Source organism: Lepidochelys kempii, chromosome 7, assembly GCF_965140285.1.
Source record: "Lepidochelys kempii isolate rLepKem1 chromosome 7, rLepKem1.hap1, whole genome shotgun sequence".
Taxonomy (NCBI): Eukaryota; Metazoa; Chordata; order Testudines; family Cheloniidae; genus Lepidochelys; species Lepidochelys kempii.
Genome location: NC_136386.1, coordinates 32,087,614 through 32,104,672, shown reverse-complemented (window position 1 = coordinate 32,104,672; position 17,059 = coordinate 32,087,614). Strand labels below are relative to the sequence as shown.

The window sequence follows — 17,059 nt, the reverse complement described above, 5'->3', positions numbered from 1 at the left end:
TGCATTTGTCACCTCCCTGCCACTATGGTAACAGATCTGACTCTGTCTTACTGTTCACTTGCATCAGAAAGTGAACACTTCTGTATCTGAGATGCTCAGTCTTTCCTGCAAGAAATCCTTCAGGGTGCAAATGTATTTAACTAAATTAAATGCAGTTCTGTGACTCTATTATTGAATAAAATTATTGCAAAACAAACAACCTTGTGCTTCATTTTATTTGCAAAAACAAAAGGAGTACTTGTGGCACCTTAGAGACTAACCAATTTATTTGAGCATAAGCATCCGATGAAGTGAGCTGTAGCTCACGAAAGCTTATGCTCAAATAAATTGGTTAGTCTCTAAGGTGCCACAAGTACTCCTTTTCTTTTTGCGAATACAGACTAACACGGCTGTTACTCTGAAACCTTTCATTTTATTTGTGAGTTAATTTAGTGCTCAAGAAAGTAAAGCATATGCCTAGCATTCTGGTGTGGGCAGTTGCTGGAAACATCCCTTATACTGTTAATTTCTCCTGATTTGCAATACCCTTCTAATCCCAGATTCACCACATAGCTCTGCCAAACCAATACTTCTCAAGATGGTTCAGCAGTACTGCTGTTATAGTCTGGGGGTCTGTTTCTGCACTGCCCTTCACCTTTGGTAGTCATTTACACCAGTGCAAAGTGAGTTCAAAAGTGGGTGTGTAAAATTCCACTGTTCTAATTTGGTAGCAAATTATATCCACCACTCATGTAAATGTCTAAGTAGTGCTGGGCCCTTTGTTCTCACTACACACGGTTTTTCCAATACATCTCGATCTTATCCCACAGTACTGACTGATTTTCCAGTCCAGAGCTCCCTTGAGCTGACTGCCAAATATGCTTGCAATGCACACAAATAAGGCACCAAGGACCTTTTCGCTTGTGACCTAAACTAAAATTTGAACCCATGTGCATAGAATTGATAGCCAAGTACATTAACCTATTGTGTTTCAGGCCTTGCAAATGCCTTTCCATCAGGATATTTATTTATTAACTTATTATTATTATAGCACCTAGGAGCCCCAGTCATGGACCAGGACTGCGTTGTGCTACGCACCGTACAAACACAGAACAAAAAGATGATGCCTGCTCCAAATATCTTCCAATCGAAGTATAAGATATGAGACAACAGATTGATACAGACAGATGGGTAGTACAAGGAAACAATTAGACAATATTGGTCAGTATGATGGGCATTGTAATCTGAATTTTAAGGGCTAAGTAAAGTAAAATAGGATGGCAGATATGTGTGTAAAACTGGGCATCAGGTGTTCCTTTGCATGTGCAAAACTGAATGGCAGAAGTGTGTGTTAATCTGAAAGGGTGTGTGTGTATTTAAGACTGTCTGGAAGCCAGTTGTATGTGCTTTAAAATGGATGACAGGTAGGTATGTGTGTGTGTGTTAAAGTGGATGGCAGTTTTTTTCTGTTAAACTGTATGGCAGATTGGGGACTTTGACAAGCTGGCAGTTGTGCATGTATTAGACTAGACTATAGCTGTGCATGCCATGCAGGGATCTTGAGGCTTTGTAGCTCACACAACCATGTCTGATAATCTAGTCACGGCACTGCTCTTGATGTGTTGTGCTTCCTGAGCCCCAGTGAGACTTTGTTTTAGCTGTCACCCTCACCGCTGCAAAATAACAGGGACATTTGGACAAAGGATGGGAGGTCCAGGCTGGTATGTGACTTGCCACACACTAGGGTCACATGGTGAGCTGGGAATGTAACCTAGGAGTCCTGACTCTGTTGTGCTAAATGTGGGCTGATTTCACCATGCTCTGACATACAAGTTCCTATAGGAAGCTATATTGACAGGTGACTCTATAATAAATATCCCTTTAGACTTATTGGCTGGGAGTCTGAATAGCTCCCAGAAACCTCATCAGAATCCAATAAAACCCAGGAGTCCTGACTCCAAAGTGTGGGATGGGGGCAGCTTGACCTGATATACATGCTGCTATAGGAAGTTATGTTTGCAGGGGACCCTATAATAAATACATAATGAGAGTTGCTGTGTGGGCCTCAAATAGAGCCCCTGGAGCCCAGAGCCATGTGAAGTGGAACTTAGCCTACGCTCTCAGCAACACCCCTCCCCTCCCCCACGGCCCATTCCCCCGGGCTAATAGGGACTGAAGTCCCGCCTCTGACTTCCTGCTCTTTGATTGACAGGGGTCTGCGAGAGGCCGGTCTACCCATCGCTGATTGGCTAGGAGCTGGCAGGATTGAGCCTATAGAAGCCAACAGTGGGTAAGGGGGCGGGGTAAGGTTGATACCACCTCTGCGTGATTGCTGCGCGCGTGCGCGCTGCTTGGTTGCTCTGCTCAGGTGAGCGGGGGAGGCGGGAAAAGCAGTTGGTAGGGAGGAGCCACAACGGGAGGAGTAGCGGCTCCCTCCCTTTCCCTCACGCTCCCCCCTTGGCCCCCTAGGGGCAATGAGGGTGGGTAATAGGTATTAACCATTCCCCATATTAAAACTGTGGGGTAAATTGGAGGCTCCTTTGCCTGGAAAAGGGAATCTCTGTTCTTCCTCAAAATGGTGCCTTACATTTCCCGCCCCCGCTCCCCCGGGCATGAGCGAGGCACCAAGGTGTGTGTGGGAGGGTCACCCCAGATACTGAGGGCGTAGTATTGGCTCCATGCACCAATGTGGTAATAATGCATCACGTGGGGTGTCAGTGGTGACCCCAGAAATGTCCCTCCTACCACCCTCATGCCCTGCTGTAATGGGTAAGGCGGTGGTGTAAAAAGCCCTTTCATATTATTCCACTACACATACTGAGGGGGTAACAATGTACCTTTGTGTATGTATTTGGGCGTGTGTGTGTGAAAGATACCCAATCATTTCCCCTACCTGAGGGAAATAAGGCACCAATGCTCCCCCCACCCCCAAATACTCTTCTTATAGCTGCCATATAGACTAAGGGGATAGTGGGTAAAGCTGAAGGGTGAAATACAGCTGGCTTGGTTTGTGCAAACTGTTTCCTCCCCTTTTCTTATGAACCCTACATTTGCCTGAAAGGCTGATTTTTGGTGAATTAGATCTGCCCCATTTAATGTGGTGGCTTAGGCTCTCCACAAAGGTCCATGAGCCTAAACCTTTGTTTGATATTTGTAAGTGCCCAAAATGGTTGGGTTTCATCTGACTTTAGTCTAGCTCTTAAAAATAAACACAAAACAACCCCAGATGTGGAAATCTGAGGTGAAAATCTTTCTTGCCTTAAATTTGCCAATTGCTTTAGCCTGATGGGCTGAGTTATGTGGTCAAAGTTTGGTGACTTAAGTCCATGCAAAGCCCCAAACTTCCTTTAATTCCAAGAAGCCCAGGTGTTGGGTCAAAACTGCCATGTGGTATTGGCCCCAGGTCATTCCAAACTGGATACCGTGTTTGCTAAAACTGGCAATTGTGACCTCTACAGTCCATAGTTAATTTCAAAAATATGAAAATGGATCACTTTTGCTTCATTTGAGGTGTTGAAAAATTAAATGGGGCTGGGGGGAAAGGTTATATGTCTAAGTAGGTACTTAAAATGGCCAGGTAGGCTGTGGCTAGATAGCATGTCCATTAGTTAAAGCAGAGGGCTTCTATTCTATTCCCAGCTCTGGAATGGAGTGTTGACTAGTGCTTAGAGCACAGAACTAGGCATTGGAATGCCCAGGTTCCATACCTTATTCTGAGTCTTGGAGCAAAGTTGCTTCACATCTCTGTGCCCCAGTTTTTTCTTCTCTGTAAAATTGGGATAGTGCATGCACTTGAAAAGGGCTATAGTATATAATGGCAACATGTACTGCTTGATTGTTTCAGAGTTGCAGGATCTGAATTCATAGTAGTAGAACTACCAAGTGATATCCTGCATGGAGGCATTTTGATCACTTAGAAATTATTTGGTATTCCAGCTGTGTATACACACACACACTCACTCACTCTATGCCTAAAAAAGGATGCAAGGATTAGACCCATCAAACTGTTTTAATAGTGTGTGCCCTGAAAGTGATTCTGGGAACTTCAAGGTTAATTAGTGGTATTCTTGGGATTGGTTTTACATTAAAGGTTAGGAGGATGCTTGTACAGATGAAAAGTAGGGTGGGGATAGGAGAGAAGAAGAAAACTAGTATGTTGGATTTGACACTCACTTTAGGAAGGGAAACCTTTTAAATGGGGGAATTCAATCTACATTTGAGACAAATTGCCTGTCTTCTGCCTCATGTCCCCAAAGAGAGAGAGAAATGATCTCTCTTACCCAATGTTGTATTAATTATCTAGACTGGTGGTAATTCACTAATTAAAATTCATTCTTGAAGAATATTACATACCATATGGGGTCAGCAGTCATAGAAGGTCTGTCTGGTAGAGTTGATTAGTCTTGCTGTTGAATAAGTATTTTCTCTCTATAAATGTTATTTCCATTGCCTCCTGTGAGGAATGGACTTTAAGAGGTTACAGAATACCTACATATTAATTTTTTGGTGAGATTGTTAAAAATATTATCGGAATGGTCAAATGGAGGCCAAAAAAATCCCTGTGGCTTGTGTAGGTGTAGGAAACAATTGTTTAGACTTCAGAACAAATTTTAAATCCTGTTTTCCAGTTTAATTTTATTTACCACTTGCTGGGAAGAGACCACTAAACTTAAACTACTTTCTTTTGGGGGGAAGTGGAGGTAGGGGGAAGGTGTTTAAGTTAGGAAACAGTTGGTGAAGTTGGCGGGGGAGGAGGGAAGGTTGGAAAAACAAGCTGAACAAAGATGTGGGGCCTGACAAGGTTATAGGGATGGAAAGCATGTGGAAATTAAACATGAGGTGATTTGAGATTCTCTCCACTCATAGTAGGTCTGACATACAGTAACTCCTCACTTAATGTCATCCCAGTTAACATTCTTTCATTATTAGTTTGCTGAGCTATTAGAGAACATACTCGTTTAAAGTTGTGCAACGTTCCGTTATAAGGTTGTTTGGCTTGCCCCCCTCCACCCGCCCACCTGGCGCTCCTGCCAAGGAGCGGGCACAGGGGCTTGCCCCATTCTGCCCGCCTGGTGTTCCTACCAGAGAGCGTGGTCAGTTACTGTAGTAATATTCCTTTCCCAAAATATAGTCTTGTATTACTTTCTAAAGTACTTAAATGTGGGTATTCTAGCTAAATGCATTCATAGACAGAAATATAGGACCAGGGCAAACACCTTAAAAGGAATGGGAAAACATCTCCTTTGTGAAAGTTTTTATATTATAATTTTTCTCACTGTCTATGGTAATCCTGACACCTGTATGTTAATTACTTTCTCTCTGTTCGGTGTGTAAATTAGTTATTGGGTTAGAAAATGGTATTGGAAATATCGGTTTGAGTTGGTGGGACCATAGTTCTGCAAATGGATTAAAAAGGAGGGGCGGAGTTTAGATCCTAATCTATAATAACAGATTTGACAATGTCTTAACACCTACTCTTCACCCTAAAACAAGTAACTGGCTGAGTGTGTGTTGTACAGGGAATTTTAAATGGGAATTCAGAGGTCTAAACTAGTATTTTGGAAGGCTTTAAGGCACTAATGATTGATGTGTCTTTAGCATGATTAATTACACAGTTCCATTTTCACCTATCTCTGCTGACTTTATCCTTTTAAATTTAACAGGTATTGTTGTATGGCTCCCTCCTTCCCCATCCCACATGCACAGTTAAATGGTTAAAGCTCTTATTTTTAAAAACAGTTAAATGTTTAGATTGGTAAATCTGTGCTCAAGTTTTGGCAAAAGGCTCTTTGCAAGTTCAGAGTATTGTAGGAGTGATTTAAAACATAGTTACAGGAGTTTTAAAACAAGTTAAGCTTTTCCTTTAGATTTATACAAGTCAGCACCATATATCTAATGAGTCACGGAGTTCCACACTGCATGGCAAAGGCAGGATATTCTGAATTAATAAACAGAGAATGTAAATTGATAGTCTTGTGCTGCAGCATTGGATGTATAATGAGCAGTAATTTTGAAAGGCTAGCAGAGGGACCATTATTCCCTTGGTTTGTCTGTATGTATTCAACTACTGACTTATTTTCATTTTGGAGGGATTTTTCTCCCCATTGCCCTTACATTCATTTATCTTGATTAAGTACGTTGTAAAGAAAAAAAATCTTTGATTTAAAAACTAAGGTCTCAATTTTTACAAGATCCTAATGATTGCAGGTGCTGAACTCGAGACACTTTAAATGGGCCTGATTTTTCAGAGAGTAGGTGCTCTGTGCTTTCTGAAAATCAGACCCCTTTAAGGTGTCTCGAGTACCCATAATCATTAGGATCTTGTGAAAACATAGACCTTAGGTTTTGCTTTGTTTTTTTTAAACCTAATTTGCTTTTCCTTTTTTTTCAAAACGTTTACTCAGCTTGGACAGCGAAACTGGATTGGTCAAGGTTTTTTTTGTTTTGTGTCGCCCCCCCCATCTAGTGCTGGTGGGCATGACAGCTTGACAATTGTGGAAACGCAAGTTATTGTTGTGTATCTAGAACAGGTGCAACATGGGCAGTAGCAGTGCGAACTGTCTCTCAATGCTCTAACTGGGTGCCACCATGCCTTAAGCCTGCCTCTAAAGAAGAACGGTATTCAATCTATGTAACTCAAAGGCTGACTGCGCCAATGAAGGCGGCTGTCCAACTTCAATTGTTGTGATGGGTCTTAATCCACTTCCCAGTGGATAGTTATCTGTTTTACAAAACCAATAACTAATATCTCACAGGCCACCAAACAGCCATTATGTGATAACAGCTCTTGATTGCTACTGATTGAAGCTTGACTTGGAAATGGTAACCTTTACTGAAAGAGCTTCCTATTGAATTACCAATTCTGTTAATTCTACTTCTTAATCCCTTTCCACTGCAGAAAAGCCCCTGAGCCTCCACTAATACCAGTAAAAAAAATGAGGCATACTCAGAGTATTTCCCATGTACCTCCTGTGGTCACCACTGGGGTGAAGCCAGGGAACATGAGGCCGCATCACAACAGCACAAAGGGCATTGGAGCACTTAGCAGGATGCGAATCCCTGAGAGAGAGCATTCCATAGCAGTGCTGAAAAGCATGCAGCGACCTCCATTCCATCTACACCAAGAAGAGCAAGAAGCCTTCTTCAACCTACTGGGTAGGAGGCAAGACCAGTCATTCAAACTGTCCAGCATCTTGGGATATACAGTTTAGACAAAAGATGGTGTACAAAACTGTATTGTGTATTGGGAATGGGTTCCCAAGGCTGGATAAGACTGCAGTGACCCACTGGCAGTAAACCCAAGTAGGGAATTGCAGGGAAGGGGTATTTTTAACTGTCTGTAACAAGATAAGCTTTGTATCCAAGATAAATTTTAAATGATCTGGAGGATTCAAGTTGATGATTTGACTGTTCAAGTTGGCAACTGCTTGAAAAGGGGAATGTTATCTGTGTTTAGCACACAGTATGGGGAGTAAGGAAATGTGGGTTTCTCAAGGAAAAAAAATTCTTTGACTTAATTCCCTTATCTCCACCTCTAAATGTTGGATGATACCACTGTTCTAAAGTGCTCTGAGAACCTTGAACAAAGTCTCATAAGTGCAAAATACTTAAAATTCCATTTTAGAAATGGAATAGTTTGATGGAAGTCTAGACTTTACCCACTCTGGGAGTATGGCACTGCTAGCTACAGCTATGTTTAAGCTGCTATATTTAGTAGAGTTCCAGCAATTTTCTTTGACCACAGGCTGTGAAAGTCTCTTGTCTGAGAACAGTGTTGGAACCATGTTCTAAATTCATGCTATAAACTACCTTGGCAGGTCACTCTAGAGAGATTCTTGCAAAGATTCCACCATTGCTAGAGTAGGAAACAGTACTCACATTCTGAAAGCAACAATCTTTGAACAATATGAAACAACTAAATACAGCTGCCTCACTTTTTCTTCCCTTTACCAGAGGATGACTTGGTACAAGAGTTCTTGTCTATGGACATATGCTACAAAATTTCAGATAAGGTATGTCCCTCATGCTCCTACTTCCTTTCAACTTCCTTATAACAACCTTTCTAAATAGCAATGCACAGTAGTTTAATGACTCTAACTTTTTGACTCTTACGCAGTATCTTATTTCACTAGGAGGGTGGTGAAGCACTGGAATGGGGTTACCTAGGGAGGTGGTGGAGTCTCCATCCTTAGAGATTTTTAAGGCCCAGCTTGACAAAGCCTTGGCTGGGATGATTTAGTTGGTGTTGGTCCTGCTTTTGAGCAGGAGATTGGACTAGATGACCTCCTGAGGTCTCTTTCAACCCTAATATTCTATGATCTCTAACTTATAAATCAAACTTCAACACAAGGGCCAGGGCCTCATCACCACTGAAGACTGATATTTTTGCATTCATAACTCAAATGACTCCACCACTTTTCTTCAAACTTTCCATAAATCCCATTCTAGGCTGAGAGAAACCATGAGGCTTTAGCCCTTGGGAAAACTGTAGGGAGTGGTAATGAATCATAGAATATCAGGGTTGGAAGGGACCTCAGGAGGTCATCTAGTCCAACCCCTGCTCAGAGCAGGACTGATCCCCAATTAAATCATCCCAGCCAGGGCTTTGTCAAGCCTGACCTTAAAAACTTCCAAGGAAGGAGATTCCACCACCTCCCTAGGTAACGCATACTAGTGTTTCACCACCCTCCTAGTGAAAAAGTTTTTCCTAATATCCAACCTAAATCTCCCCCACTGAAACTTGAGACCATTATTCCTTGTTCTGCCATCTGCTACCACTGAGAACAGTCTAGAGCCATCCTCTTTGGACCCCCCTTTCAGGTAGTTGAAAGCAGCTATCAAATCCCCCCTCATTCTTCTCTTCCATAGACTAAATATCCCCAGTTCCCTCAGCCTTTCCTCATAACTCATGTGTTCCATGTGCCCTCCGCTGGACCTCTTTCCAATTTTTCCACATCCTTCTTGTAGTATGGGGCCCAAAACTGGACACAGTACTCCAGATGAGGCCTCACCGGTATCGAATAGAGGGGAACGATCACATCCCTCGATCTGCTGGCAATGTCCCTACATATACATCCCAAAATGCCATTGGCCTTCTTTGCAACAAGGGCACACTGTTGACTCATATCCAGCTTCTCGTCCACTGTAACCCCTAGGTCCTTTTCTGCAAAACTGCTGCCGAGCCATTTGGTCCCTAGTCTGTAGCGGTGCATTGGATTCTTCCATCCTAAGTGCAGGACTCTGCGCTTGTCCTTGTTGAATCTCATCAGATTTCTTTTGGCCCAATCCTCCAATTTGTCTAGGTCCCTCTGTATCCTATCCCTACTCAGCAGTGTATCTACCTCTCCTCCCAGTTTAGCATCATCTGCAAACTTCCTGAGGGTGCAATCCACACCATCCTCCAGATCATTTATGAAGATATTGAGCAAAACCGGCCCCAGGACCGACCCTTGGGGCACTCCGCTTCATACCAGCTGCCAACTAGACATGGAGCCATTGATCACTTATAGTCCATTCATCCAGCCCATACTACTTTAACTTGCTGGCAAGAATACTGTGGGAGACAGTGTCAAAAGTTTTGCTAAAGTCAAGGAACAACACATCCACTGCTTTCCCTTCATCCACAGAACCAGTTATCTCGTCATAGAAGGTAATTAGATTAGTCAGGCATGACTTGCCCTTGGTGAATCCATGCTGACTGTTCCTGATCACTTTCCTCTCTAAGTGCTTCAGAATTGATTCCTTGAGGACCTTGCTCCATGATTTTTCCAGGGACTGAGGTGAGGCCGACTGGCCTGTAGTTCCCAGGATCCTCCTTCTTCCCTTTTTTAAAGATGAGCACTACGTTAGCCTTTTTCCAGTCGTCCGGGACTTCCCCCGATCACCATGAGTTTTCAAAGATAATGACCAATGGCTCTGCAATCACATCTGCCAACTCCTTTAGCACTCTCGGATGCAGTGCATCCAGCCCCATGGACTTGTGCACGTCCAGCTTTTCTAAATAGTCCCGAACCGCTTCTTTCTCCACAAAGGGCTGGTCACCTCCTCACCATGCTGTGCTGCACAGTGCAGTAGTCTGGGAGCTGACCTTGCTCGTGAAGACAGAGGCAAACAAAGCATTGAGTACATTACCTTTTTCCACATCCTCTGTCACTAGGTTGCCTCCCTCATTCAGTAAGGGGCCCACACTTTCCTTGACTTTCTTCTTGTTGCTAACATACCTGAAGAAACCCTTCTTGTTACTCTTAACATCTCTTGCTAGCTGCAACTCCAGGTGTGATTTGGCCTTCCTGATTTCACTCCTGCATGCCCGAGCAATATTTTTATACTCATCCCTAGTCATTTGTCCAATCTTCCACTTCTTGTAAGCTTCTTTTTTGTATTTAAGATCAGCAAGGATTTCACTGTTAAGCCAAGCTGGTCGCCTGCCATATTTACTATTTTTTCTACACATCGGGATGGTTTGTCCCTGTAACCTCAATAAGGATTCTTTATAATACAGCCAGCTCTCCTGGACTCCTTTCCCCCTCATGTTATTCTCCCAGGGGATCTTGCCCATCAGTTCCCTGAGGGAGTCAAAGTCTGCTTTTTTGAAGTCCAGGGTCCGTATTCTGCTGCTTTCTTTTCTTCCTTGTGTTAGGATCCTGAACTTGATCATCTCATGGTCACTGCCTCCCAGGTTCCCATCCACTTTTGCTTCCCCTACTAATTCTTCCCGGTTTGTGAGCAGCAGGTCAAGAAGAGCTCTGCCCCTAGTTGGTTCCTCCAGCACTTGCACCAGGAAATTGTCCCCTACATTTTCCAAAAACTTCCTGGATTGTCTGTGCACCGCTGTATTGCTCTCCCAGCAGATATCAGGGTGATTGAAGTCTCCCAATGAGAACCAGGGCCTGCGATCTAATAACTTCCGTGAGTTGCCGGAAGAAAGCCTCGTCCACCTCATCCCCCTGGTCTCGTAGTCTATAACAGATTCCCACCAGGACATCACTCTTGTTGCTCACACTTCCAAACTTAATCCAATCTAGGTTTTTCTGCAGTTTCATACTTGAGCTCTGAGCAGTCATACTGCTCTCTTACATACAATGCAACTCCCCCACCTTTTCTGCCCTGTCTGTCCTTCCTGAACAGCTTATATCCATCCATGACAGTACTCCAGTCATGTGAGTTATCCCACCAAGTCTCTGTTATTCCAATCGCATCGTAATTTCTTGACTTTGCCAGGACTTCCAGTTCTCCCTGCTTGTTTCCCAGGCTTCATGCATTTGTGTATAGGCACTTGAGATAACCCGCTGATCGCCCCACTTTCTCAGTATGAGGCAGGAGCCCTCCCCTCTCACGCACTCCTGCTCGTGCTTCCTCCCGGTATCCCACTTACCTCAAGGCTTTGGTCTCCTTCCCCCAGTGAACCTAGTTTAAAGCCCTCCTCACTAGATTAGCCAGTGTGCTTGCGAAGATGCTCTTCCCTCTCTTCGTTAGGTGGAGCCTGTCTCTGCCTAGCACTCCTCCTTCTTGGAACACCATCCATGGTCCTAGAATCCAAAGCCTTCTCTCCAACACCACCTGCGTAGCCATTTGTTGACTTCCACGATTCGACGGTCTCTACCCAGGCCTTTTCCTTCCACAGGGAGGATGGATGAGCTTAGAACCAGTGCTTAATTTGTAATGAAAGAGGTGCTGGGGCTCAAGCAATTTTATTACATTCATAACTGATGCAGCAAGTCCAGAAGTGCTGGGGGTATGAACTGCCAAGCCTCAAGGTGCCGGGGCTCAGCCCTGGCACAAATTAAGCACTGCTTAGTACAGACACTCAGTCTGACTTCTTATAGCCATCACTCTGGTAAAGGACCTTTGGGATTCTATAGATGTTGCATTAAAATGAACGACAGTCCTAAGCTGTCATATGCTTTTTCCCATGCTGCCTGTCACGCTTGGGAGAAGCTCACTGTGAATGTCTGGAGAGCTAACTCTATCCACCTTCAAATTCCTCTGCCATGAAGCTTACAGGAAATTTTTTTTGCCAACAGTTAACTAACTGGTGTGCATAGACCACTGCTTATTGTGCTGACCAACACGGTCTCATTGTTTCCTTGTACGCCCCTGTCTGTATCCCTCCATCTCCTGTCTTGTACTTGGAAGTTTTGTTCTGTGTTTGCACAGGGACTAGAATAATGGGGTCTTGGTCCATGACTGAGGCTCCTAAGGGCTATGATAATACAAATAATTAGCAAGCCTCCACAAAAGTGCTTCCTTTCTTCACTCACTCCCCTTATGGCTCAATTTCTTTTGTTTTTAAACTTAAATACTAGATAGAACATATTTTGTTTCTTCTGATCCAGAACTGGGTCTATTAAAGGTAACTCTTGTTTAGTATCTTCTAGCCATGGCTCTGACTTACTTCAAACGTGCTGGCCTGCATATTAGTGAATACACACGGATGAACCTTTTCACTGCTCTGTAAGTACCTTGTGGCTCTTAATCTTGTGATCCCAGTCTGTAACAATCCCACCATATAAATAATGCATAGACAGCAGAATGGAGAAGACGAATTGGGTTACCTAGTCCATGCCACCAAATGGTTTGGCAGGAGGAATGGCTATTAGGAGTATAGTTTACTGTGGACCCAGACACTATTGCGCACACCAGTATCTGAAGAAGTTATACCCAACTTAAACCTCCCTGCACCTACCCCCCCGCCTCCCAAAAATTCCCCATGCCATACTGATCAGCCATAATTGTCCCCCAGATCGGAAAAGCACAATTTACTTGCAGTGTTTCCAGTTAGCTTAAGTAGATGATTTCAAAGGGTTTCCCTCTAACACTAATTTTAGACTTCATTATTGGGTAGAGGCTAGTAGATATTTTTTTTAACCTTCTGTTTCAAGAGGCTAATGATGATCCCACTGATTTGTGTTTTATCCTGATGAATTTTAATTACATGGGCTGGATGCAGGGATCCCGAAGTCATACTTATGTCTTTTTTCTCTCTATGGATAAGGAGCATTTTATTCTGTTTGTATAGTGCCTAGCACATTGGTGTCCAGGTCTATGACCGGGCTCCTACACATTTTATTATATATGAATGAGAGAGAGAATGTAAAAAATCCCCACCCCCGTCTTAACATAATTACTATTTCAGGAGTTGCAGAAATCTCCCATAGTGCTTGCAAGTGAATTCCACCTCCACCATGATCTAGTAGCAGGAGAGGCCTCTATGGGTTGCTCTTCAATCCCTCCTTCGTGTACTAAGGTTTTAGGTATGACACCTGCAGCTGAATATACTGCATGGGCACTTGAGGCCTGATTCTTACTCTAAAGCTCTTCTGCCTATGGACCCACTTGTAAGGATACTTTACTCTTTCAAAGTGGTGTAGAGCTACATTGGTGTGAATGAGCATTATTCCTGTTAAGGGCAAACACAGCATCAATCCAATCCCAAACTAATCACATCACCTTGCAAACTATACGCATCTAATAGAATCAGTATCTACTGTCATACGTATGTTGTGTGAGAACTCATTTACAACATAATCCACTTGTATTCTGTGCACCTATAGGAAAAACTCACGCGCTATTGTATGCACCTAAACACCATTGGCTTTCATTGCAAATGAGTGATTTGCAAAAGCCTCTTACGGTGGAGTTCTGTGGGTTTAGAATGCTCCCTCTTTTATACAATGTAATGCTGGAGTGTTTAGGCTTAACACTTGTTACGCTGAAAGCTAATATAACAATTCCAGGCTGTACCATACAACTTCCTAGGCTGAGTGCTTCTGAGAAGCACTGGTTAGAAGAATTTCTGTGGATATAGCCTGTTTTGCCCCATTTTCCTGATGCAGGTACTTGGCTAATGACATGGAGGAAGATGAAGAGGATTACAAGTATGAGATCTTTCCCTGGGCCCTTGGTGACAACTGGCGGCAGCTGTTCCCACAGTTCTTAAAACTGAGGGATGGCTTCTGGGCTAAAATGAACTACCGAGCAGTGGTCAGCCGGCGTTGTTGTGATGAGGTTAGCCATGGCAGACATATTTTTTACATGCTTGTAATACTGGGACTATGGCTAACACGTTAATAGTCACTAGAATCAATAGTTTATGCAAATCAGGCCTTAACCCTTTATAGGAACTGGAACTGACCATGGGAGGATAAGTGTCCCTGCTAGCACACTAGGAAGGTCAGGAATAGCGTAGTGGGTGCATCTGTCTAGCTATTTCTCAGACATTAAATAAAACCTCAGTCTCTAGGATTTTCAAACCACTCTTAGTACAGAATCCTACTTAAGTTTAAAGATTCTTGGATCAGCGATGGCTAGGATTCTACTGAACAGTCACAACCTTTATGTTCTACAAATGTTTTCCCCACCAACATTAATTAGTAGTTGCTGTTCTAGCTTTAGTTATGATCAAAGCATTCTTACATCAATAAATCTGTCTGATAAATAAATCCATGTGGGGAATGTTCAGATGCTACACTGTAGTTCTTACTGTCTTTGAAGCCTTATACCAGGGGTGGCCAAACTTAGTGACCCTTTGAGTCTCATACAACAATCTTCTGAAGTTCAAGAGCTGGGATGCACCTGCTGGGGCTCAGGGTCCAAAGCTCCTCCACCCCCAGTCTGGTAGTTAGAGAATAGGGGAGTGGAGGAGCTTGACGAGCCACACTTTAACTGTACATGTGGCTCACAAGCCATGGTTTGGCCACCCCTGCACTATACACTAAAACGACTAGATATGACAAGATATATATAGCCTTAGTTTTAAATCTTACTGAATACAATTTTAAATGAATCCAGGAAGATTCAGTGGCGAGGAAAAAAAATTGGCTGGTCTATACTCTTCTGATCTAGATAATGTCAAAGGAGCCATCCCACTGGGCTTGGTCACGTGAACGACCCCTTCATCACAGTGGAGCACTAAGAAGCTACCTGAAGAATGAAAAGGACTCACTTCCCCGAGGACCTGGTGTTACACCTCCAAGCTGCCCCCTCTGCACTTGTGAGCTGACTGAAGAGGAAGGCAGCCCAGAAGATGCTCCAAGTGCCAGTATTACTTCTGATGGTGACCTATTGCCATTCACTAACAAGTGGTCCCAGAACTTTATTATCTTCCCTCATAAAATAATGCTGGATCCAGTGGCAACATATAGCCTGCAGAGTAAGTAGGGACAAGTCCCTCTCCCGGGCTCCAGCCCTGTTATCTGATTTGGAAAGATGCGCACACTTTTTTAGAGAAATAGGGTTCCTAAGTGCCCAGTTTCCATATTCATAACTAGTGGTGAGATGAATTGATGGGAATCACTTTCTATTCTAGGGATAAGCAAGTTACTGTACTTGAGTTAATTTAAACCCCATGTTGAAGAACTAGCCCTCTAGGCTAAGTGTAATGGTTTCTTTCAGGAAACTGGAAACAATCCCTCTCGCATGGCAAAGAAAGGGGCCAGTTTTACTCCTCAGACTTGCCTGCTATTGGGAGCCCTTTAGATTTTAACTTTTTCAGGGCCACCCACATACATCTGTAAACCATAAATGGAAAATTAAGCATGGATTGTGCTGCCTCCAGAGTCAATGCTGCATTTCTCTGGGCAGAATTCAGCAAAGAGGTGGGGTGTGACTTTTAGATGACACTCCAGAAGTACTGACTCTGGGTATCCCTCTAGTAGTTCTGCTTCTGGGAGTCTGTCCTTGGCACCAAGATGCTGTCTGCTGTTTTATTGGAATCCAAGAGCCAGTGTGGTCTCCAACCACTGACTTAATGTTTAGTGGCTATAATTGTGTATTTCCCAGTAAGGTGTATAGGTACTTGATTTGCAAGTGTGGTTATATGTTAAGCCTCTTGGGTTTCTTGGTCTGCAGTCCTGCAGGAGCCAGGAGTCACTATGGAGCCTGATGGAACCGGCATGGATTGGCGATCTGTGGGATGACTGACTATTCCAGGACCAAGATGTCTCCTCCCAAGGAACTGCAAGTGGCACTGGACTTGTTCTCATTCTGCTGTTCACAGAACTATGTTTTCCCCACGCACTTTATGAATATATTCTGGTTGTGAACAGGAAGACAGGGCAGTACTTATGTATTTAAAAAAATTGCTTGCTGATGCAGCTATTCAAATGTGCCTTATTTAATGTGCAAATGCCAATGTAATAGGTGGACAGGCTCTTAATAAAAATGTCCAGGAAAAAAAGTTTATTTTCTGTTCATAGAGAATCCTGGTGAATGTAACAATTATCAGGGCAACAAAACTTGATATTGAGTGAGTATAGCAGTGACCTATGGTGTCATGGTTGTACTTGTTTAAGGCTTGGGATGAACACAGGTGTGGAGGAGGGATTCCTGGAGAAGAAAATCAGAGTTTTTACATTGCTGGTAGGTCTGTTTGAGCAGAGCATCTGAATCTTTCAGGTCTCAAAGGGAACTCAATGGCAGTAATATCCACTTGCACCAAAAAGGCTTTATTGGGGGGGAGGGAAGAATGTAATCAATACTGGGCTTCTGTTTTAAGAGCAACTAGTACTGGCTGCTAACACACAACACACTTTTCTAACCTAGAATAATTGCACAATGTTAGGAGTGTTGGTCACATTATCTTGATCTACTGGGAATGACCACAAGGGTTAACAAATACAACACAAGCCATTTCTGTCACGGCCGTGGTGACTTCACTGACCAAGCTGAATGCTCTCTGCCACAGTTCATCTGGATCAGTATCTGATGCAAGTAAAATAATTGATGTGGAATCAAAGCTTGGTAGTCTCTTTAATTTGGCATCCCTCTCCGCAGCTGTCTATAGGCAATGAGAGAGCCTGGGCTACAGGGCACAGCACTTTCTCAGGCTGTGGTGCCTGGCATTACTTATGGAGGTAGGGACAGTGTCTGGGTGGGGCATGAAACTCCATCTTATTTCCAATTAATAGGCAAATGCAAATCTTAACCACTAAACAGGGTGACGGGAGTCTTGCCACTGTATTCCTAGGGCTGCCTTTGACTTGTTATATGGGAGGGATACGTCCCTTCTCAGTACCTTACTGGTAGAAATCTAAGGGTATGTCTACACAGGGAATTAAGAACAGCTATTTGTGAATAACTT

At 43.4% G+C, this 17,059-nt stretch overlaps 1 protein-coding gene across 2 annotated transcripts; it reads left to right on the top strand.

Moving 5' to 3' along the window:
- Positions 1 to 2,196: 2,196 nt before the first annotated feature.
- On the top strand, positions 2,197 to 16,142 carry SPDYC (speedy/RINGO cell cycle regulator family member C). 2 transcript variants are annotated; one of them, XM_073354844.2, is made up of 7 exons: positions 2,197 to 2,269; positions 6,878 to 7,134; positions 7,933 to 7,991; positions 12,347 to 12,432; positions 13,815 to 13,986; positions 14,824 to 15,130; positions 15,829 to 16,142. In XM_073354844.2, exons 2-7 carry the CDS (start codon positions 6,915 to 6,917, stop codon positions 15,894 to 15,896), a joined length of 912 nt encoding a protein of 303 aa, XP_073210945.1. In that variant the 5' UTR covers positions 2,197 to 2,269; positions 6,878 to 6,914; the 3' UTR covers positions 15,897 to 16,142. The 2 variants fall into 2 exon arrangements, with proteins under 2 accessions (XP_073210945.1, XP_073210948.1); XM_073354847.1 differs by lacking the exon at positions 2,197 to 2,269 and adding an exon at positions 2,292 to 2,347.
- The last annotated feature ends 917 nt before the right edge of the window (positions 16,143 to 17,059 follow it).